Source organism: Amblyraja radiata, chromosome 25 (genome assembly GCF_010909765.2).
Source record: "Amblyraja radiata isolate CabotCenter1 chromosome 25, sAmbRad1.1.pri, whole genome shotgun sequence".
Lineage (NCBI taxonomy): Eukaryota > Metazoa > Chordata > Chondrichthyes > Rajiformes > Rajidae > Amblyraja > Amblyraja radiata.
Window position 1 is genome coordinate 23,729,397 of NC_045980.1, and position 25,068 is coordinate 23,754,464.

At 42.8% G+C, this 25,068-nt stretch overlaps 1 protein-coding gene across 2 annotated transcripts in view; it reads right to left on the minus strand.

Moving 5' to 3' along the window:
• The window catches only part of ddx51 (DEAD-box helicase 51), a 33,308-nt gene extending 9,871 nt beyond the window's left edge, over positions 1–23,437 (minus strand). Inside the window, exons 1-10 of one of the 2 annotated variants that reach the window (XM_033043473.1) lie at positions 23,352–23,437; positions 20,781–21,070; positions 17,659–17,861; positions 15,609–15,759; positions 13,563–13,708; positions 10,011–10,082; positions 9,003–9,109; positions 7,992–8,100; positions 7,486–7,631; positions 814–1,027 (exon numbers count right to left, since the gene is read on the minus strand). In XM_033043473.1, coding sequence (XP_032899364.1) covers positions 814–1,027; positions 7,486–7,631; positions 7,992–8,100; positions 9,003–9,109; positions 10,011–10,082; positions 13,563–13,708; positions 15,609–15,759; positions 17,659–17,861; positions 20,781–21,070; positions 23,352–23,374 — 1,461 coding nt within the window. In that variant the 5' untranslated portion in view covers positions 23,375–23,437. Of the gene's footprint in view, positions 1–813; positions 1,028–7,485; positions 7,632–7,991; positions 8,101–9,002; positions 9,110–10,010; positions 10,083–13,562; positions 13,709–15,608; positions 15,760–17,658; positions 17,862–20,702; positions 21,071–23,351 lie in introns of both variants that reach the window. The other variant, XM_033043472.1, reaches the window with a different exon arrangement.
• Between the last annotated feature and the right edge of the window lie 1,631 nt (positions 23,438–25,068).

Below are 25,068 nucleotides of genomic sequence, written 5' to 3' on the forward strand. Positions count from 1 at the left end.
AAGTGGGAAAATAAGCACAAGGAAAGGTCAGTAAATGAGCAGTGGCAGAGAATAAGCAGTACTCTGCAGACATTTATCCCAATTATAGATTAAATGAGAAAGATGATTAATCCGTGATTGATAAAAGAAATTAAGGAAAATATCCCCTTAATTCTGCATGGCAAAACCTTATGTTTGATAATATGAATGGGAAGTTTTCAAGAATCAACATTAAGAGGCTAAAACGTTAGTAATGAGGGAGAAATAATGTGAGAAAATTGCACGTGATATCATAACAAATAACTAGAACTTCTATAGCTATATAAAAAAGGGCAGCTAAGGTAATCGAGAGACTGGAGAATTCATATGTGGAAACTAGAAATGGCAGATAATTTAAACTGATACTTTAGTTGAGGCTGGGACTATCCCATCATTTAAGAAACAGTTGGACAGGTACATGGATTGGACAGGTTTGGAGAGTTATGGACCAAGCATAGGCAAGTGGGACTAGGATAGCTGGGAGATTGTTGACCGGTGTGGGTGAGTTGGGCCGAAGGGCCTGTTTCCACTCTATGTATTACTCTATGACTCTAACCTTTATCCATCCTGTGCCTCCATTCCTCAATAACAATGGCAAGGTGAAAAGCATGGAGATTCTATTATTTATATCCTGGCTGGTTTTTACCCCTTAGCCTCTGTCACCCAAACAAATCATCTGTTAAATAACAATACTGTCTGTAAAAACTACATTGCCTTTGAAGCATATCGAGGTCCCATTTAGTTGTGATAGGTTTTATGCAATTCTCTCCATAAACGGAAGCTGTGACTACACACCGTCAATCCCTCAGGCAAGGCGTACTTGTTTTCGACAGAACTAGTTGATGGCTGCTGCTCGCCTCGGGTCACAGTTGATTCCTGCTCCTGTGATGTGTAATTGGCAGTGAAGAGCCGTGGCTGGTGCAGCACCAAACGTTGCAACTTCTCCGAATCCTTGGTGAGAGTGGCAGAGAACAGCAGCTTCTGCAGGGGCATCTGCAAGCGGGAATGGCTGTGGAATGAACCTCAGGTTATTAAGTATGAAAACAGAAATAGAAAGAAAAGACAATAAAAATAAAGAGGTGATGATATCACAGGGCTTCAGCGTAGCTACACCAATGACTATTAATACTGTTGCTGCTTGGTCACATGGAGGCATTCTTTTCATTCACAAACTACACTGCAATGAAAGAAATGGGACATTTTAAAGTGATTCTTTTGCATGTCATTCGTCGTGAAGTTTAAAACAACAGTAACCCATTTGCTCAAGTATTTAAAATGCACTTCACTTTAATTAAAGTGTACGGCAGCGGCTACTCCAGCTCCCGATAGCGATGTGCGTTTTATGTTTAATATGTTGTCTGTACCGTCACAGTCTTGTGCGAGAGTAGTCTATAACAGAACTACACTACTTGGACTAAGAAACTTCGACTTTTCCGAAAACCTTTCTGGAGTTACACTGGCTTTGGAACCCGAGGCACTCTGCGAGCTAGGCATCCTACACTGGCAGGACCCAGGGGCCTGCAAGGCAGCGGACTCTCCTCCCATCACAGGTCGACACCGGAGGCGGTGCACGCGGCGTGTGAGACCTAGCTTGCGGCGCAAGCGGTGTGCTAGACCTAGCAAGCGGGGCAGCCGAGCGGGTATCAGCGCCAGGCTAAAAGCTAACCCCTACAGATCTGCACTTCCTTCTATTCTGCTATCCAACGTTCGTTCGCTGGAAAACAAAATGGACTACCTTAGACTGGATTTAACTACACAAAGAAAGGTCAGAGACTGCAACGCCATCATCCTCACAGAGACGTGGCTCAACAACTCCGTTTCGGACAACGCCATTCAGCTGGACGGACTAACAACATTCCGGGCGGACAGGAGTCATGCTCTCAGCGGTAAATCTCGGGGGGGTGGTATATGCATTTTCATCAATAACAACTGGTGTACAAACGCCAAAACTGTGTCAAGCCACTGTTCTGAGGATATAGAATTTCTGAGAATTAAATGCCGACCATTCTACATGCCAAGGGAATTCACAGCCATCAACATCACAGCTGTGTACATTCCACCCAGTGCGAACACAAAGGACGCACTGTCTACATTGTATCAGTCTATCAGCTCAATGCAGAACTCTAACCCGGACTCTGTCTACATAATCGCTGGCGATTTCAATCAGGCCAAACTGAAGACAGTACTACCACATTATTACAAACATGTGAACTTTGCAACCAGGGGAAATAACATACTCGACCAAGTCTACACCAACATCAGACAGGCATTCAGAGCTGCTCCCCATCCCCACCTGGGGAACTCAGACCACCTCTCTGTTATGCTAATTCCAGCTTACAGACCTCTATTGACCAGGAACAAGCCGTCTGTGAAGCAGATCAGAGCATGGCCAGAGGGAGCCACCTCAGCTCTCAAAGACTGTTTCGACTGCACAGATTGGACCGTTTTTAGGGAGGCTGCCACTACCAACCATCATGTCAACTTGACGGAATACACTGAATCTGTGACTGGATATATATTCAAATGCATGGAAGATGTGACCGTCATCAAAAACTTCACCACGAGGGCCAACAACAAACCCTGGTTCACCAGGGCGGTACGTGAGCTCCTGAGAGCACGGAATGCTGCTTTCAAGTCCGGGGACAAAGACGCCCTTAGTACTGCTAGGGCCAACTTGAACCGGGGCGTGAGAACAGCCAAGCGTGTCTATGGACAGAAAATTCAAGCACACTTCACAGACACTAAGGACCCCAAGCACCTGTGGCAAGGCATCCAGTCTGTCACCGGCTACAGGCCAACACTCCCACCGTGCGAGGACAACACAGACTTCCTCAACACACTTAACATCTTCTTCAACCGGTTTGAGGACAACACCACCACACCAACAAAAGCCCCTCCCTGCCCAGACCATGTAACACTTCACCTGGACCCAGCTGATGTGCGGAGGACCCTACTCAAGGTGAACCCCAGAAAAGCTGCAGGTCCTGATAACATACCGGGGCGTGTGCTCAGAGACTGTGCTGACCAACTCACAGATGTTCTCACTGACATCTACAACACCTCTCTGAGCCAAGCCATCATACCAGCATGCTTCAAAGCCACCACCATCATACCGCTACCCAAGAAATCCCCAGCCTCAATACTGAACGACTACCGGCCCATAGCACTCATGTCCATCATGATGAAGTGCTTTGAAAGGTTGGTCAAGGCCCACATAACATCCAGTCTCCCCTCTACACTTGACCCATTCCAGTTTGCATACCGTCCCAACCGTTCCACTGATGATGCCATAGCAACAGCACTCCACCTAAGCCTGGCTCATCTGGAAAACAATAACAGTTACGTGCGGATGCTGTTCATCGACTTCAGCTCCGCCTTCAACACAGTCATCCCCCAACACCTGGTGAATAAACTCGGCGAAATAGGCATCAGCACCCCACTATGCAACTGGTTACTGGACTTCCTCACCGACAGACCACAGACAGTAAGAGTTGGCAAAAACTCATCAGAGACCACCATCATGAACACCGGGGTCCCACAGGGATGTGTGCTGAGCCCTCTGTTGTTCACGCTGATGACACATGACTGTTGTGCCAAACATAATTCGAACCACATCATCAAGTTCGCAGATGACACAACAGTGGTGGGTCTCATCAGCCACGATGACGACTCAGCCTACAGAGAGGAGGTATAACAACTCATCAACTGGTGTGACATCAATAACCTTCAACTCAATGTCAATAAAACAAAAGAAATAACTGTGGACTTCAGGAAGAAACAGACAGCACACACCCCACTCACCATCAATGGCAGTGCAGTGGAGTCTGTGAAAAGCACCAAGTTCCTGGGAGTGCACATCACAGATGATCAGACATGGTCCACCAACACCATCTCCCTAGTCAAGAAAGCACAGCAACGCCTCCACTTCCTTCGACGGATGAGGAGAGCCGACTTCCCCCCTTCTGCCCTCACCACTTTTTACAGGGGTGCCATTGAGAGCATTCTTACCAGCAGTCTCTCAGTCTGGTATGGCAGTTGCTCTGCTGCTGACCAGAAGGCCCTACAGAGAGTGGTGAGGACAGCGGAGAAGATCACCAGATCACCCCAACCAGCAATCCAGGACTTATACCCATCTCGCTGTCGCAAGAGAGCAACCAATATCATCAAAGACACCACCCACCCAGCACACAAACTGTTCACCCTCCTACCATCCGGCAAGCGCTACCGCAGCATGCGGAGCAAAACCACCAGATTCAAAAACAGCTTTTTCCCTCAGGCCATCAAACTACTCAACACACTCAAGAAAATTCCATGAACATTACACAAACAAAGACCAACTGACTGTCAAAATAACTTTAACTCAATGTCTGCAGTATGCTATTTGCACTTTTCTATATTGCACCTTTTATTATTGCACCTTAATAACATACCTCAAAATGTTACTACACTCTGGCACACTGTGAATATATTATATAATGTATATGTCCATTGTCTATCTTTATTGGTATATAGTCTGTCTGTGTTATAAATATTACTTACACATTTGGAGTATGGGGACACGCAATTTCAATCCTCTGTGTAACTACTTGTTGCATTATTTGAATTGACAATAAAGTTTACTTTGAACTTTGAACTTTGAATTAAACCTATCAACTTTATTCTGGATATTTTATCAGATAAACAACCACAAGCTTCATGTAACCCGGTGCATTTTTAATAACCTGTGCCTGTTTATCAAATAAATTATGTTGAAAGGCAATTCAGAGAAAGATTTCAAATTATTACCATTGTTATTCTCATCGCAAATTCTAAACCCAATTGTTCTGTTTTGCATAATAAAAGTAAACCAAAAGAGCTGAAATTTAAAAAATTGTGTGTCCAATAAAAATGTAACTTTTCCAATTCATCCCAGAGTAAAGTAAAAAACTAAACTAATGCTCTCAGATAAAAAGTTTAATAATCTTCTCTCGATAAGAGCAAACTTGTTGCCTTAGGTCAATCGCTAATATTTACTCTTCAATAATCATTGAAGAGTAAATATTGGAAAATTTCCCTATGGGGAAAATGGAGGAGGTCTGGCCAAGTTCTGTGCCTTCCACCACAGTGATGAATGCTGTGGTGGATGTTTGTATTATATTTTTTTATTGTGGTTGTGTGTTCTTTATTATTGTACCGCTGCTGACAACCCAAAATTCCACCGACCCTGGTTGTGTGGCAATAAATTCTATCAATCAATCAATCAATCAATCAATCATCACTAAAATAGTTTATCTGGTTAGTACCACATTTCTGTTTGCTGGAGTTCTGTGCATCTAAATGAGTCGCTGTGTTTCTTGCATTACAAAAATGACTTGACTTACAAACCAGTATTTCACTTCGTGAAAAATGCTTTAGTGTATCCTGATGTCACGAAGGTGCTATAGAAATGCAACCACTTCCTCTTTAAATCTTCTTCTTGCATATGGCGTGCACAGCCTAAAGTTGTAGGACAACTTGTTCTTTTTGATCTTATTTGATTGTGCACGCCGGGTTGATTGCATTTGTTTAAACAGGGCGGACTATGTGAAGGTTTAATCTCCCACCCCTTCTCTTTAAATGAAGCAAACCTGTTCATTGTGTTGCTGACTATAGATGTTAAACAAATGTGGAAATTCACTACAACGTGGATGCCCAAATAATAATAAATGCAATGACTACAGTGTAATTAACAGATCCTCAGATCTTAGTAAACTTAATGAACCACATATACTTGTTGCGTCAACAAACTGAATGAACTATGGTGTAATCAGTTTCAGGAAATATGATACACACTTCACCTCTCCCCACTGGGCATATTAGGATGTGTCATAATTTGTGTATTTAATTTCCATAGAGATAAAACTGCAGAATTTCCACTAAACATTTCAACAGCAGAAATGAATAGTAAGTTTCAGAATTAAAATAACATCATTAGACAGTAGCTGTGTTGGATAAAAGACTATCACCTGATGCACACCAGTGTCAGTCATGCAACAAACCCACCCAAATTAGGTCAAATAGTCTGTGATTCAGTTTGCCCTGCATGATTTCTCACAATTGACTAACAGAGAATGGAAATGAAGAAGCTATAGCTACACACTTTCATGTGGCCTAAAGATGCCAAACTGTTATTCAAACTTTTAAATTCTGTACAGATTACTGGTAGCTAATTTGGAAAACAAGGTTGGCCATAGGTCCCTCAAAAGATCAATTTGTACTGTAAAACATGAAGGAAGCAACATGAGGTTTAATTCTACGAGTCATGAATTCAGGATATAATAGAAAATGGCATTGATTTCTCGAAGCAGTTTGAGTGTGGATATAATTCAAGTCTTTAATGCAAAGGGCCTGTCCCACTGTACGAGGTAATTCAAGAGTTCTCCCGGGTTTCCCCTGATTCGAACTCGGAGAATTACGGTAATAGCCGCTCGTAGGTACTCGGGGTTCTTGTGGACATTTTTCAACATGTTGAAAAAACTTCACGAGCTTTCCGCGTTTCCAGAGTACCTGCCGTTAGCGTTACGAGCCGCTAAGTGACGTCGGAGCTCCGACGTACCCGCTACGTACATTCTACGTACTTACCACGAGTTTGATTTATTTTTAAACTCGGGAGAGCTCTTGGGTAAACTCGTATAGTGGGACAGGGCCTTTAAGGAATAACTTGGGTACAATGGTCAACTTCGATTATGCTGGCGCAGAGCAGAGCAGAGAAATGAAAACCACCTAACCAAGCAAACATGCTTTAAGCCTTTCTCTCTGGGATGTTAAGGAGACAAAGATACTCAGTAAATACAAGCAAGAATTTAATTGTCCTATCTGGGACACATGACAATAAAACTCTCTTGATTCTTGATATCATAGCAACTAACTTTCAAAAACAATTTGGCGAAGGTGTAAAGTGGAAATAGATGACTAAATCAAAAGACCCAAAGGCAAAGGAAAACAACAAATTACTTTAGGTGGAAGGATAATGATACGTTCTGATTACATGCATGAAGTTAAACTTCATTCAACATTTATGAACAGGATAGAGCCCTAGAAATATGGATTTTCCAGGTATGTGGGAAGAAGAGATTTAAAGAGCTAACTAGCCTTTAATCTTTATATCTGCATTATATTCTGGCTGTTTCATTACAGTGGGAAAGGACAAATTAATGCCAACCACTTGACTTTTTTTTTAAAAAGTACAGGGTACTTTTTCAAAATAAAAAACAATTTGCTTTTAAACCCAACTATGCACCCCAAGCCCTCAGCTGGAGAATGGGCCCAACTCACAAGGTGCACCAGAGAACCCTCCTTTGGCCCGAGTATAATCACAGGAGCCTCTCTCACAAGGATATGCTGCCTTCTACCCGCCCCACTGCCCTAGGGAACCCATTTTGTTCCTGTACCAGCTCCATCCACTGCCCCAACGCTATCATTAATGGCCAGCTCAGCCACAAACCCTACCTTACAGCCGTGCAGACTCCTGGCTCCACTCTTTGGAACAGGGCATCTGCCGCTGAATGTCCATCTACTTTGTACACGGCCTTCACCACCTGGTTCAGCCAATTGTGGTGCATACTGTCAATCATCCGATCTGCTTCATCAATAATCTGCAAAGCAACCACACAATAGATTACTAGCTTTAATCCTTGCATTTATCTTGTCTGTGATCTTTGATACACTGCTGCAAGACAGGGAAATGCTTTATTTTGAATCATTCTTCAGGAGAAACGCATGCACTGCTGTTATCCAGACAGAAGCCGATGTCAGGTGTCAGATGAAAATCACAAGTGATGTTTCTCATAATCAAACTTTCAACAACCTCAAGTCACATGAACACTGGAAACTTTGGGGAGAAAGTGGGAGAGGAGCATTTGTGAATTGATCAGCTGGATCTGTTATGCTTTCACAAGAGGAAGACGAAAGTTGCAATTATTGAGAAACATCAGCCAAGAACTTGGGTCACTTACCAGGTACCGGAGATGTTGCAGACTAAATCCTTCTGTTTTGTTTATGTGGTCAACCAGTCGCCCTGGAGTTGAAATGACAATATCCGCCAAGCTGCGGTAACCCACAATCCTGTAGCAAGGAAAGTAGGAAAAGGGCAGTAAGGAATCTCAAGTCCTCAATGATAACATTGCAACTACAAGCACAAGTTCATCAGACAACAGGAGCTATCAATGTTATTGAAACCCATAGCCTTTTCTAAAACAAAAATGGAGTAAACTAATGAAGCAAAGTTGGGAATTCAGGTTAACTAGATTTATATCTCTGTTCACCTTCAGGATATTATTATCCACCCGGTGCTTCTAGCTCTTTACTCAACTAAGTACCTCCGGATTCAGAACACTTACTTCCAGAGGACATTCTATTCTTCTTTATAACATTGACCTCCTTCACCCCTATCCAGGTATATCTGTTTGCACTCTACTGAGTCATTTCTGATCAGAATTTCGGTGTTCTCTCCGTCAGCCTTTCATTCTTTACTTTACTGTAAACCTCAGCACACCAAACCTCAGCTACTCTGTCCTACCAAGTCCAAAAGACCTCCACTGTCACCCAGACAAATCCCGACATCTCAATTTTGACTCATCACCTTTCAACAATTACCCCTACTTTCTCTCTAACCTTCTGTACTTCTACAATCCTCAGAGAAAACTGCAAAACTGCATGGTACCCTGAACAGATAGAGGGAGAGAGAGACAGAGAGAGAGACAGAAACAGAGACAGAGAGAGAGAGACAGAGAGAGAGACAGAGAGAGAGAGAGACAGAGAGAGAGACAGACAGAGACAGAGAGACAGTGACAGAGAGACAGTGACAGAGACAGAGACACAGAGACAGTCAGTTGCAATGAAAACTTACCTGAACCTATACATTCCTGAGACACAAATCCATTTCTCTGCTACTTATATTGGAATTTCAGAATTTTACTGTCAGTAAAATATCTCAAAATAAACATGCATTAGTTGGAAATACTTACGAATGCTCAACAAGGGAGGACTGCTCCATAGCAAATGTTTTTTGTCCAGCAACGATCACTACTCTTAAATCCATGCCTTCAACATAGGTATTGAAAATTTTAAACACCTGAAGATGATAATCATTTAAATAAAGGGAATTGAATTATTTGCATTTTTAATATTAATCATTTGATATCATGGGAGGTTTCTTAAACTCCCGTCTTATCAATTTCTCCATAGGGAATTAGCACACATGGAATGTGCAGTTGTGAACAGATAAAATAGCAAACATTCATCAAGGAGACTGAGATGACTGGTGGTGACTTTTCTTTTGACGTCACTTGTGGAAAACATAAAAGCATCCATCTGTCCCTGTTAAAGCAGACATTCAACAGTTGGAGCTCCTTACACCACCCGAATAACCCACCATGGGAGCGTTGCCAAACGTTGCCACTTACAAAAGCAGACTTCCTAATCTGGAAAAGCTGGTCAATGCCTTTAGGTTGAACTACTATGTTTTCATGCAGACAACCACAGTAGGTAGCTCCTGTAAACTACTTGCAGATTTATTTGAAGAATCCAAACAACAGAAAACCAGCAACTATACTGGAAAGTGCAACAAGTTCAATTGTTGTACCATTTCCCGTTGACAAATTCAATGAGTATGGGAGGAACTAAATTTTATGAAGCAACCATTTATATTTTTCCCGCCCTGACAATATTCTGTTCCCTTTCCTTCCTGGGCCATTCATCACTTGACTGTGGTGATCAGAGGTCTACAGGTACACGACAGAGCTTAGATAATTGTTGTTCACTTTGGAACTTTGCTCTGAGCTTTTTGCAAAGACATGGGCAAGCTTTGTAATTCTAACCCATACCTTTCCCCACTCTGTCATAGATTGGGATATAAAAAACACTAGCTGTTTGCCGATCCCCACATACAGCTTGTTAAAACAATGTGCAAATCCCATTGCTTTCATGTTTCTGTAAAATAATTGCAAAGGAAATGAGCTGCATCTTTTCTTTACCTGTTGAGCCAGTTCTTTTGTGGGAAGTAGGGCCAGGGCTCGAACTCTGCACACGGAACAGTCCATCAAAGCCTGTAAATGTAGCCAAAGTTTATTCGGAAGTGCTGTACTGAATCAACACATATGACGAATTACATTCTATGAACCTTTCTGGCAACTTCAGAACTTTCTAAACCAACGGAAATACTTGTGAAAAACTTGAACTGTTGTCACTGTCAGAATGTAGGTAGCCATTTAGCACATAGCATGATCTACAGATGGCAGTGATTATGATTAAATATTTTTTGCCACAGTTAAGCTCATTGAGGGATACATATTGCCCATAATTTAAAGTGAATTTTGCTCTTCACCCCAAGTTGTTTCACGGTATACTTTTACACACAGTTAAGGTGTCAGATAATTTTCATCTAATTAGCAGTGATGTAAAATTGTGTTCTCAGATCTCTGGATCAGTTCTTGATTCCACAACCATTGGGTGCACAGGCAAGTAATATCTGCTCGGCAGTGTATCTGGATCAGCTAGAACCTCAGATCATTGTAGGATGTTGTTTACAACACAATATGACCTGCAGTGTTGCAATCAACTGGCAAGCAATTACTTTTAATTTGCTGCTCTCTGTTTATCACAGTATCACATCAGTCAGCCAAACACCAAAACCTGCAGACCAAACAGGATTTTCAGTTCAACATACTTTCTGATATCTACCGTTTCGGTCGCCTCCTCCACGGAGAGGCGACTTTTTCCAGGTCGCCTCCCTCGTGGCCTAACAGCAAGGATCGGCGTGGACTTTCCCGAAGACGAGCCTGGGGCTTCAGCGGCGGGAGCAGCGTGGACTCTCGGCGTGGAGCGGGCAAGCCCTCGCTGAGGCTCGCCGGAGGGGAGGGCTCCGATTCGTTGGCCCGCGGCTGCCGGCAGCCTGAAGCCGCGATCTGCAGAGTTCCAGCTGGCGCGGCGTCCGCAGCCCGGGATCCCTCGTGGGGGACCTGGGGGAAGAAGAGCTCCAATTGCCGGCCCGCGGCCAACTTATACCGCGGGCCCGGCGTGGACTTTCCATCACCCCTGGGAGGGGAGCTTCGACCGCCGGCCCTGCGGTCTGCGGTGCTTCTGGCTGCGGCGCGGACTTTAAATCTTCGACCGCCGGCCTGCGGCCTACACCAGCCTGAAGCCGCGGTCTCCGGTGGGGAAGAGCCGACTATGGACTGGCTCTGGACTCTGGTCCCGACCACAGGGGGAAATGGAAGAGGACTGGCCAATTTTTGTGCCTTCCACCACAGTGATGAATGCTGTGGTGGATGTTTGTGTTAAATTTTTATTGTGTATTGTGTGTTCTTTCTCATTGTATCGCTGCTGACATATTCATTTCACTTGCACTTTATGTGCAATGTGACGAATAAACCCGTATTGTATTGTAAGGGAGGCATATTTATTTCCCTGGAAACAGCAACCAAAACGCCCAACCAGGTAGATACAAGTAACTGCGTATGTTGGTTTACAATGAAAGACACAAAATTCTCAAATAATGCATTAGGTCAAGCAAGATCCCTGGAGAACATGGATAGGTGACATTTCTGGTCGAAACCTTCCTACAGTCTGATGAAGGGTCCTGACCCAAAACATCACCTATCCATGTTCTCCAGAGATGCTGCCTGATCTGCTGAGTTACTCAGCATTTTGTGTCGCTCTCACATGTGATTTCCACCTGAAAAATCATGAAGTAATGCCATCTATAATAGATCCTCCTGTTGTAACCTCACTTCAACCTTACTTCAAATTACCCTGGGTTATCATCATGAATATAAATATGATGTCTTCTATTGAGTTGCCATCCCAGTACCTGTTTACACAATATTAGAGGACTGGAAATGATCCTGCTTGGTTTACCACACAGTCTCAAGGTGAGAAGCCGGTTCAGCTCAAGTTAAGGAATTTATTCTTTCATAGAGACAGGTAGGCAGAGACAGAAGGATGTTATGGACTATTGATAAATCAAGGGATAACGTACATGTGCGAGGACAAATACAAGATGTAAAAGGCAAGTATACAGTTAATGGCAAGACTCGTAGCAACATTAATACACTGAGGGACGAGCTTTGCCCATAGCTCCCAGAAAGTGGCAATACAAGTAGATAGAATGGTAAAAAAGACATAATTGTTCGGGGCACTGAGTATAAGGGCAGCTTTATAGGACTTTGGTTAGTCTTCATTTGGAGTATTGTCAGCAGTTCTGGTTAGACCATTAGAAAGATGTGGAGGCTTTGTTGAGGATGCAGAAGAGATTTATCAGAATGCTACATGGATTAGAGGGTATTAGCTATAACAAGAGGTTGGACAAACTTGGATTGTTTCCTCTGAACCTCAGAGGTTGAGGGGAGACCTGATGAAAGTATATAAAATTATGCAAGGCATAGATAGGGTGGACAGTCAGAACCCTTTTCTCAGCGTGGAAAAAAAATACTAGAGCATAGCTTTAAAGCGAGAGCGGCAGCATTTAAAGGAGATGTGCGGGTAAGTTTTTTTTAAAAGAGAGAATGGTGGGTGCTGGGGCCCTTGCTGGAGGCATTTACAATAAGGGATTTTAAGTGGCTTTGCATAGGCACATGGATATGCGATGGAGAAACAGCTGGACACAGCAGGTATGAGATATTGTATGGCCAACTACTGCTTCTATTTTTTAATGTTGAGACCTGAGCTCTGTTCTTCACTGTTAAATAAACACCCCGATCCCCACTCCAGAGATATGTGCCTCCATTATGGAATTGTAAATAGATACAAAACAACACCGTAACTGAATGGACCAATGCTGTTATCCAAATAAGTACCAAAACTAAAATCCAGATTTTATATCTTCCATGTTAGTCAGACATCATGGAAACTATCCCAATGGAGAAAAAGATTTACATTTACATTGCTCTGAACAATTTTCAGAACCACCTCTAATAGAACTGCCTCAAGTGATTTGCAGTCAATGAAATGCTTTTGAAGTTGAGTCAAAATTCCAAAGGAAAAAATGGAGCTGCCAATTTGCACACAGCAAGTCCACAAAAACAAAACAAAAACTAAAATCTAATATTCTGTATTTTAGTCATCTTAACTGAGCCATAATCTTCAACTAGGATAGTGGGATAGCTCCACTGCTGTTTGATTGTCATCTTATCCAGCAGATAACGATTCTGATAGTGTGATGCACTCTCAGCACCAGACTGCAATTTTAGCAGAGATTGTTGTGTTCATGTCAACAGATCGAATTTCCAGCCAACAACCTTCTGCCCCAACAACTCTGACAATCAGCAGTAGAAACAAGGAACTGCACATGCTTGACACCAAGAGCTGGAGTAACTCAACAGGTCAGGCAGAATTTCTGGAGAACATGGATAGCTGACGTTTTGGGTTGAGACCCTGCTTCAGACTGATTATGGTAGGGGGATTGGGGGGGGGTGGGAAGAAGAAAGCAATCAACAAGGTAAATTATAGTTTACAAAATGACTGGGTGCATTTTTGTAATTTCCAACAGAAGGAACAGGAAACAAAAAGAGGGAAAACTCCAGGCTCACCTGAATAATAGGAATAACGAATGCCAGTGTCTTGCCACTACCAGTTGGTGCAGACACACAGATGTCGCTCGGTCGGTAGCCTCCTCTACCCAGGATCAGCCCATGTCTTGAACTCTCCAGCAAGGCAGGAATCAACTCAGCCTGAACTGCAGACAGCAAATTAGAATAAACATTTCAAAGTTAAGGACAGAATACTTGGACTTGTGGGAACAATAATGTTGATCTTGTGTAATATGGCAATGCTCACACATTAAGAGATGTGTCCCTGTTTCAACCTCCAAATGGCAGTGGTAAAAACAGGAGTTTCAGTTGTTTGACTCTGCCACTATTTGTCAGCCATTGCTTCATATCCTTTTGATACTTGCACCCTTTTCACCGGTCATCCCCTCTTCCGTTGGGCAGAAGATACAAAAGCTTGAAAGCAAATATCTGCACCTTCTTACACCACCAGATTTAGGAATAGCTTCTTCGTTCCCCCACTATTATCAGAGATCTGAATGGTCCTCGCATAACCTAAAGTGTAGGGCTGAGCTTCCAACGTACTGCATTGTGGACCTTGGGCGCTTCTCTGTAACTGTAACACTATAATGCTGCAACACTATATTCTCCACTCTGCTATTTTTCTCTTTGTACTACATGTGCTGATTGGTCTTATGCAAGGTATGATTTGACCGGAGAGCAAGCACACAAAAGTTTTTCTGTGTCTCGGTACATGCAACAATAATAAACCAATACCAATAATGCCCAATAAAAATATACTAATCTTTGATTTTAAATTTTCAAATGCCCTAACACTTTTTTTGTCCATGCAAGTCAGGCAGATGGGAGAGATCCAGATTTCCACTTGCCTTTTTCTGATATCCCTACATTATACAAGAGGATAAATCATCTCTTTGGAATCCCAAATAAAATAAAAATACTCAGCAGGTCAGGCAGAATCTGTGATGAGAAAGAATTAACCCTTTTGTGCAATGTCTCTTCATTGGAACTAGGGAAGTGAGAGAATAAGTGTTTTAAATTTGCAGAATAGGGGTGGGATGAGTTGAGGGAACAAGGATTATGTCTGTGATACAGTGGAGACCAAAGTTGCCCAGCTAACACAATGGTTTCAGTGCCATCTCTTCAGATAGTTCTCAAGTTACATTCTGAAATTGCAAGATATATTTTCTCCTTTCTGGAAACTTCTCCAATTTAATTCTCCAACAATACCCCACTCAGTAGGCATTGACCATTCATAATTATATTTAGGAATGTAATTCAAATATGTACGAACTCAACCAACATACCTACCTAGAACAGAAGATGGAATTATCTGAAAACTACTGAAACATATCCTATGTAACCCATTCAAGAGTCAAGAGTGTTTTATTGTCATGTCCTGGATAGAACAATGAAATTCTTACTTACTGCAGCACAACAGAATATGTCCAGTTTTCAGGCTCCTGTTCCTTCTTCCCGATGGCAGTGTTGAAATGAGTGTGTGGCCAAGGGATTACATTTCTACCATGCTTTTAACGTTGCAAGAAACCCCAAGGAATTGCACAGGGGTGCAGGAATCAAACAGTGACACAAAACAAAGGAGGAGATACTGAGATAGTTGACCAAGCTAAGTGGACAAGGAGACAGTCTTAAAGGATCTTGTTAAAGACGGAGAGAAAAGTACACAGGCAAGCAGAGAGATACAAGAAGGGGATTCGATAACTTTGGTCCTCCACTGTTAGAAGCATGGATGGTAGTGGTGAAAATAATGTGGAACAGCTCAGGTAAGTTTACAGAATTTGAGGAGATTACAAGAATAGGGAAGGGAAAGACCATAGAAGGGTTTGAAAATAAGGACAGGAAATTTTAAGTTGAGCTGCCCCCCCCCCCCCCCAAATTGTGCCCCTCCCATGTTTTGATTGCGATTTCCGCCCATGTACACCTCTATCAAATCACCTCTTAAACTTTGCTTGCAAGGAAGACAACTTCTCCAGTATACCCATATAACTGAAGGTCACTAGCTCTCCAAGGACTAAATATTATTTCTATCACATAACACCAACATACCTGGGAAAAAAGAATGGATACCATTTGCTTGAAGCTTTTGAATTAGTGTAGGGTGGATTCCTGGGACAGCATCAACTGCTATAAGATTCTGCTTGATGTCTTTGTTAACCAATGTGGGTTTGGAGAGCCACTGGGGTAAGACCCGCTGAACCTGGGGAAGACATAATAAAGTTTAGGGTGACAACATAGTACAATCATGGTTCAATTTCTATGTCCTAAGTATTTACCTTAATCCAGCATTACCATTTGTCTCCAGATTAAGGAGGTTCAAATATGTGTGACACCAGACAGGTTTGAAGGAAGTTGCATCGTTGTGCTGTGAAAGATAGTAATGAACTGAAGACAATCATGCACCTTTGGTGTTGTCCTCTTCAAACATACCACAACAGGTATGTGTATCATATACATTCAGAGTCATGCCCACTCTATTGGTTCTTCACTTGTAGTTGAAGTATATGCAAAAACTAAATTCATAGCAAATTCTCTACTGTCCCATCAAATGTTCCCAAGACAAGTACAGCACTGATTCAATATAACACAAAGCTTCCTCTAGCCTGACCCATCATCTTTTCCAGCATGGGTTAAGTAGTAAAATTCAATGTGCTTTCCCAATCAAAACTCACAAACAGAAGACATAGGTTTAAGGTGAAGGGGAAAATAGTTAATAGGAATCTGAGGGATAAAATTTTCACACAAAGGGTGGTGGTTGTATGCAACGAGCTTCCAGAGGAGGTAGTTGAGGAAGGGACTATTGCAACATTTAAGAAACAATTGGACAGGCACATAAATAGGACAGGTTTAGAGGGATATGGGCCAAATGCAGACAGATGGGATAAGTGCAGATGGTAAATGTTGGTCGGTGTAGGCAGTTTGGGCCAAAGGGCCTGTTTCCACGCTGTATGACTATAAAAAGATTGGAAAAACGAGACATAATCTCAATCATGCATAGAGCACACTAGCAACATATGGAATCAGATAATATAAACTGTCGATTCTATTAAGGCACTGCATATTTTACCACTGTGTGCAGTGCGTGTTGAGTCAAATATCCTGCACTGTATGGACTTTGGTGAGACCATGGCAACAGTCCGTTTTTCATATAATAAAATTAATTAATTGAGAGAAGCAATATAGGGAAGGTGATGTGTTGCATCTGAATGTGAGGAAGCTTAGCACGATCCATGATGACTACAGCTACTGCAAGTGTTGCAACTCCAGGGTTCTGGGAAAACATGAGGTGGAAATGTTACCCAGAGACGTTGCTCCACAAGGTAGTCAAACGTGACAGGAGCTTATGACACTCCTCTTGTGCTGCCTTTTGGGACATGTCTTACTCAAAGACATGTCCCAAAAGGCAGCACAAGAGGAGTGTCAGCCGCTGCCCTTGCCCAATAGAAGCTTAATTTTAGCAGCTCTTGTGGGCAAGAGTAGACACTCCAGGGAGAATGACAAACTGACCACAGTACCACGCTAAAATGAGCCATACATGTTGGGCAAAAAGGAATGTAATAGTTATAAGGGACAATATAGGTAGAGTATCCATCTCCTCAGGCAATGCAGATATTCATTGTATCAGTTGCCATATTCCAAAACTCTATAGGTTCCAAAATGCAAAGTGGCATGTAATTCCCATTATTTAAGGTTAGAGGAGACAGAAAACTGAAATGCACACCAGTTAGTCTGACATCAGTGATAAGGAAAATGCTACAATTTATTGTTAAGTGAGCGGTGAGATAAAATAAATAAATAAAGTGAGAATCTGACCATTGTCTGACCATTGAAATAACAAATGTAGGGATAATGTATTATTCATTATTCCTTCTCTCCAGAGATGCTGCCTGTCCCGCTGAGTTACTCCAGCATTTTGTGTCTACCTTCGATTTAAACCAGCATCTGCAGTTCTTTCCTGCACATGTAGGGATAGCACAGATATGATATAAAAAGTAAAATTCTATCATTCAAACGTGCTCAGGAATCAAATATTCCTGGCCTGGGCAATTTCGATACCTCAGGTTGATTATTTTCAAACTTTTTTCAGAATTTTATTTACCTTTTCAACCTTTTTCTTCTTAAAACCTCCAAGGATGGCGAATGTGGACGTGGAAGCGGCTGATGTTTGATTCTCATTATGAGCACTTTCTTCTTTCAATTCAAGCTGATCTGCTTTCCCCAAATCTTCATTCCCCTTCTCTTGCGACTTAATTAGTTCCCCAGATACATCCAAAGGACTTGCCTTATCATCAGTAGTTTCATCTGAAGTGGTAAATTATGAATTGGAATATGAACCAGATATGTCAGCATGTTACATCAAAACAATTCAAAAAAGATGTTTCATGCAATCAGTGTAAATTTTGAATTGCTCTGCCATATTGACAAACAGTTGCCATTCTGTACATCGTTGAGATATGTCACTGCAAAATCTGTTTTGCTCATGGTATGAATGCTGATTAAAGACACCAGAAGAACTTGCTCCTCCTCAGCAAACCAGGATCTATCACATCCACCCGAACTGGCTGGTCAAACTATGTTCCTTGATTGAATGGGGACTCCAGAGACATCAGGAAACCGGGGGAGGGGGGGGTTAGTGGGAGGAATGATGGTGGTGGGAATAATGGCAGAGGTGTGCGGGGTGAGACAGTCAACTAACAATTAGGAAAAAATACAATGAATATCCTATTTTATCTTGTTAATTTGCTTTAAAAGGCAAGGATTACTTGTCTTAATGACTACAGGCCTGTCACACTGACCTCTGTAGTCATGAAGACACTTGAAAGGCTTGTGCAGGCCATGGCAAAAAATATCACAATACTGTTTGTTGATTTTAGCTCTGCATTCAACACCATTGTGCCACAGCTACTACACTCCAAACTTTCCGAGTTGACTGTGCCTGAACCCCTCTGTCGGTGGATCACCAGCTTCCTGACAGACAGGAAGCAGCATGTGAGGCTGGGAAAGCACATCTCAGACCCGCCAACGCTCAGCATAGGAGCACCGCAAGGCTGCGTACTCTCTCCTCTACTCTCTCTACACCAACGACTGCACTTTCACAGACACCTCTGTCAAGCTTCTCAAGTTTGCGGACAACACAAACCTGATTGGACTGATCCAGGATGGGGAGGAATCTGCCTACAGACAGCAAGTGTCACAGCTGGCGTCCTGGTGCCATTGCAACAACCTAGAGCTCAATGCTCTTAAGACAGTGGAATTGATTGTAGACTTTAGGAGAGCTCCCCCTCCCCTCACCCCACTCACCATCAACAACACCACAGTCACATCTGTGAAGTCTTTTAAGTTCCTGGGAACCATCATCTCCAAGGACCTTAAGTGGGGGACTACCATCGACTCCACAGTCAAAAAGGCACAACAGAGGTACTTCCTCTGGCAGCTGAGGAAGCACAATCTGCCAGACAATGATGGTCCAATTCTACACGGCCATCGTAGAGTCTGTTCTCACTTTCTCCATCATGGTCTGGTTTGGCTCAGCCACCAAGCACGACACCTGGAGGCTGCAGCGAATCGTCCGATCAGCTGAGAAGGTTATTGGCTGCAACCTTCCCTCCATTGATGAACTGTACACTGCAAGGGCCAGGAAGCGAGCGGGCAAGATCATCTCTGACCCCTCTCACCCTGGCCACAAACTCTTTGAATCACTTCCCTCTGGAAGGCGACTCCGGACTGTCAAAGCTGCCACAGCCAGATATAAAAAAGTTTTTATCCACGAGTAGTTGCTCTACTTAACACCAAAAATCTGTAGCCTCCCTTGGATCTGGTATTTTGTTGGTTCACATGCTTGATCAATGGTGTTTTATCATGAATGTATTATTATTATTATTAATGTTTAGTGTTTTCTGAGTCATTCGTAACTGTCACTGTATGTCATGTTGTTACTTGTGGGCGGAGCACCAAGGCAAATTCCTTGTATGTGAATACTTGGCCAATAAACTTACTTGCTTACTTACTTCACTTCTTTTAAGGACTTACATAGAAAATAGGTGCAGGATTTGGTCATTCGGCTCTTCGAGCCAGCACCGCCATTCAACATGATCATGGCTGATCATCCAAAATCAGTACCCCGTTCCTGCTTTTTCCCCACATCCCTTGATTCCATTAGCCCCCAAAAGCTAAATCTAACTCTCTCTTGAAAACATCCAGTAGAATTGACCTCCACTGCCTTCTGTGGCAGAGAATTCCACAGATTCACAACTCTGGGTGAAAAGGTTTTTCCTCATCTCAGTCCTAAATGGCCTACCCCTTATTCTTGAACTGTGACCCCTGGTTCTAGACTCCTCCAACGTGGGGAACATTTTTCCTGCATCTAGCCTGTCCAATCCCTTAAGAATATTATGTTTTTAATCCCATTTCATCCTAAATTCTAGTGAATACAAGTCCAGTCTGTCATTATATGTCAGTCCCGCCATCCCGGGAATTAACCTGGTGAATCTACGCTGCACTCAATAGCAATAATGTCCTTCCTTAAATTAGAAGACCAAAACTGCACACAATACTCCAGGTGTTGGCTCACAAGGGCCCTGTACAACTGCGATAGGACCTCCTTGCTCCTAAAATCAAATCCTCTCGCAATGAGAGCCAACATGCCATTAGCTTTCTTCACTGCCCGCTGTACCTGCATGCTTACTTTCAGTGAGTGATGTACAAAGACACCCAGGTCTCGTTGCACTTCCCCCTTTCCTAATCTGACACCATTCAGATAATAATCTGCCTCCCTGTTCTTGTCACCAAAGTGGATAACCTCACATTTATCCACATTATACTGCATCTTCCCACTCACCCAGCCCATTCAAGTCACCCTGCAGCTCATAGCATCCTCTTCACAGCTCACTCTGCCAGCCAACTTTGTGTCATCCGCAAATTTGGAGATGTTACATTTAATTCTCTCGTCTAAATCATTAATATTTTAAACTTTTAAAGTTTAAATTTTGTTAAAATGTATCGTTACAGTTTAATGTAATGTTAAAATTTTAAAGTTTTAGGCCATGCATTCAATTCACTGGATTGCACAAACTTTTTACACCATATCTATCAACAACCTAAGAGGAAGCCCGGTAGCATTTGCGCATTGATACATGTATTTACCTTTTCTTTCTGCTTCATCACCACTGATCTTGACTATTTCCTGGAATAAGTTCTCAGTACCAAGTCCTGCATCACCACCTTGCTTGGACTTTGGTTTTCTTCCTCTTTCCTTGTTGCCTCTCGCCAATTGCTTTGTCTTCTTTCTGCCTTCTTCTGAAATTCCTGCCTCTTCCTTTGCTTTCCTTTTCCCTTTTCTGTCTTGCACACCCTCACTTTCCTTGTTCTCTCCCTTTTGTTCATTTGTGGTACCAGTCTTGATTCCTAGCTGCTGTTGCCTGACTTTGGCTTCTTGGTGAAGCTTCTGGAGTAAAATTTGGGATCGGGATTTATCATTGAGATTGTTGGTGGGTTCATCATCACCCAGATACCTAGAATTCAAAAGAAAAAGGAAACAGGTGTTATTAACCAGAGGCCAACAGTCAACAGCTGCTGGAGATGAAAATTTACACTTCTACATCCAGCTGTGAACGAGTAGATTTTCACATCAGTCGGGAATCTCCTGCCTTGCATTTGTATGAGTTATGTAGATTCCTTGACAAAGCACTTCCACAATTTGCTAAAGTAACCTGACACTAAAAAAAAATTCTACAAAATAAGATTAAGACATAATCACCTATCAACATCACAATCATCTTGACCTTGTTTCCTTACAATAATTCATTACCTTCCCCAAAATATTTGGGGGGTTTTCATAGGTGTAAAGATGCACCTTACACTTACATACTATTATGTAAGTAATAGTATTAGTATACCTGTTAATTAATAAGTAATTAATTAAGTAATAGTATACCTGCTAATTTTATATTTAAATAGTTTGATACCAGTGGTGCCAAAATTCTATATTTTAGTATATAATGCACTAGTCAAAGTTTGTTGTGGATAAAACTATGTTGCTGTTTATTTTAATAGCTGTCCACACTTTGCTTTAACAATTGCATTACTTGTCATAATCTGCTCGCAACTGCCAGCATTTTCTTTTAAGAGTTTTAAACAGAAAAAAAGCTGGAAATACTCAACAAATCAGGCAGCTCCAGTGGAGAGAGAAACAGAGTTAGTTTCAGGACAATGACCTTATATCAAAAGTGGAAAAGACAGAAAATAATTTGCAAACAAGGGTGAAGATGAAATGAATGCTGGGAATGTCTACAAAAAAATAGCAAATGAGAATCCAAGTTGGTGTCATCAACCTGATTGGTTTATTAAACATTGATCTGTCTGAGAAAGGGTTCACTCAAAAATGATTGAAGGCTATAAAGAGAGAGAAAACAATCACAGGAACTGTGAATACCAAACACAGCATGCTGGAAACCTGTAATACGAGAATCTGGAAATGCTTTAGACTGGGTAAGCGCCACAGACAGAATAATTATGTAAATGATGAAACAAACTACAGAGCGGAGGTGCAGAACCTGACGGACTGGTGCGCCAATAACAACTTGGCACTAAACACCTCCAAGACCAAGGAGCTGATTATTGAATTCAGGAGGTCCCATTCTGGAGAATACGCCCCAATCTCCATTTACGGGGAAAGTGTGGAGAGAGTGTCCAGCTTTAGGTTTCTGGGCACTCACTTTTCAGAAGACCTCACATGGTCCACGAACACCGCCGCGCTGGTCAAGAAGGCACAGCAACGACTGTTCTTCCTGAGGACATTAAAAAAGACTGGTCTGCCCCAACAGCTGCTGACAACGTTCTACCGCTGCACCACAGAGAGCATACTAACGTATGGCATCTCTGTGTGGTGTCTCAGCTGCACGGAGGCGGAGAGGAGAGCTCTTCAGCGCATCGTCAACAGAGCGCAGCGGATCATCGGGACAGAGCTACCAGCCTTGGAGGGCATCTACCACACGCGGTGCCTCAGGAAGGCCCTCAGCATCCATAAGGACTCATCACACCCCTGCCACGGTCTGTTTCAACTACTTCCCTCCGGCAGACGTTACAAGGCCTTCTACGCCCGAACCTCCAGACTCAGGAACAGTTTTATTCCAAGAGCTATAGCGGCTCTGAACCGGCCCTAATGAGTGCCCCCCCCCACCCACCCCCTTTGGACAGTCTCCCTCAGATGGTCACGTCAATCAATTCAGCTTGCTTATTTATGTATTGTATTTATTTACCTTTCTTGTACATCAGTGGAGCTGCACACTAAATCTCGTTGCACTGACGTGCAATGACAATAAAAGATATTATTATTAAAAATGTAGCAATCTGAAATTGTTGAACATAACATTGCATCACAAGACATGATGCAACATGCCCAGACAGATAACTAGGAACTGTTCCCCAACATTATACTTTGTTGGAAGAGTATATGAGGCCAAGGATGGAGGTTAGAATGTGAGGAGAGTTAAAAGTGCAATTAGGAAGCTGAATGTCATCCTTTCAGGCTGCGCAGGATGAGGAAACAGCATCCTCCGGACAGCACGTTGCTGGAGATCATACATTCTTGGAGCAGCATATGGCCATTCAATCATGCCTGATTTATCTTTCCTTCTCAACAGCCCACTCTACACATAACCTCCTCCCCAATCCCCACCTCTCCCTTACGCCTTTGCCACACTTCCCACCAAACACCATCACCTTAAGCCTCCCTTCACCACCCTCCCCCATTTCCCCTCCCTCCCACGTGAAGAGGGAGAAGCCCATTCGCACCTGTTAATACAGAACAGCGCCATGGACACGCGGCTCGGCCTAGTCCCGTCACCCGGCAACCAGACGGAGCACACGGCGGCGCATTCTGTGACGTCATAGCGAGCGACCATATGTGCCCCCCCTCAGGGAATGGAGTCAGGACAGTTCGGCGCAGCGGCAGCGCCCCCTACTGCTGGGAGTGACTGAGAGAGCGTCAGTGCTCTGCCGGAGGAGGGGGATGTCGATACATTTCCCTTCCCTAAGCACCACATGGTAGTTAATGAACAACCAACTCAGTTCATATATATTGCTTCAGCTACGTATTGGAAAAAAAAACGGTTCCCACTCACACAGAGGATTTTCCAGCACTGTTAGTGTGAAAATTACATGCTATTTTTCAGCCCATATGTTGTCATTGTCTTGTTGCATTTAGGTAAATGGGAATTAAATATTTCTTGCATGCAACAAGGCCTAGATTGAAGTAAGGATGGCCTTCGTGTTCCAGCATTTAAGTTATCTACGCAGTAGACGTGCAATTCTAATACATTTAGTAGTTCTCGTTAGCTGCTGTCTCCCTAAAAAGGAGAGGGTTTAAAATGAGATGATGGGCGGTTGAATTGCATTGTGTAATTGAAGCTTGTATATCAAACTGAGCAAGCAACATTCGTGTATGTTATTGAGGGTTGTAAGTGCAAGCAGTTCAGATAAATAAAGGTGGAATACTTGTATTCAGAGGCGATGAACCAACAGATTGTGAGAGGGGACCGAGGTGCATTGAGTAAATGTCCTGGATAGACCAAACCAAAATTCATAGACTGAACTGAGCACAGATTCAGATTTTGGAGCACGTATTTTGAAAGTATCACATTTAATCGCAAAGATGGTAGAATGGTCAAACTTCACAATCGTTATCATCATAAAAAGGCAATGGAATTCTGATCACTTTCATTATTGGAATGAATCTAGTCTCGGCAAACTGAACCATGGGCTGGCTTGACATCCAGGGCAATCTTCAAGAAGAGCAGCTACATCTAGCTACAAGCTAGATATTTTCCCACAATGGGGAAGAGTTGGGAATGTAAACCAGACCAGCCTGGGGGAACAAGAGAGCAGAGAGAAGAGCATATGGCAGATACCACAGGTCATTAAAATAATTGAAAACCAGAGGGAAATACATTAAACATAGAAAACACATATGTGTGTGTGTGTGCATATATGTATATGACATGATGTGCTGAATGGTCTCTTCTCATTCTGTGATCCTATCCAGTTTGTCAGTTCTAGTTGACAAGTTATATATGTTTTTGGCTCCCAGAATCTTCTTGCTAGGCTCACCAGATTTACTTTCTGCTGTTTTTCCAGAGAAGTCAGAGACCTTTAGCTCATCACAGCACTGTCTAAATACACTGAATATTTCTCATGGGAACAATTGCTATCATGGAAACTGAACAGCCCATTATAGTTTGATCACCTCTTCGCCTTTACATTCCATTGTTTTGGTTATGTAGCTCACCTGGGTTTGACTTTGTGCATTGTACATTGTATTTGTTTGGACATGTTAAACATGGCCTTATTGAGAGTCCCAAAACTTCAATTTTCTTGCTTCAACATCCAGAGGTTGAGTTCATTCTGCCTTTCAGCCTTGACTCCATCCATTGTACTCTCTCTGATCCATCATCCCGGCGCGAGGGCCTGAGCATTGGGCCGCCCGTGGCGGCGACTGCGGGTGCTCGGGAGG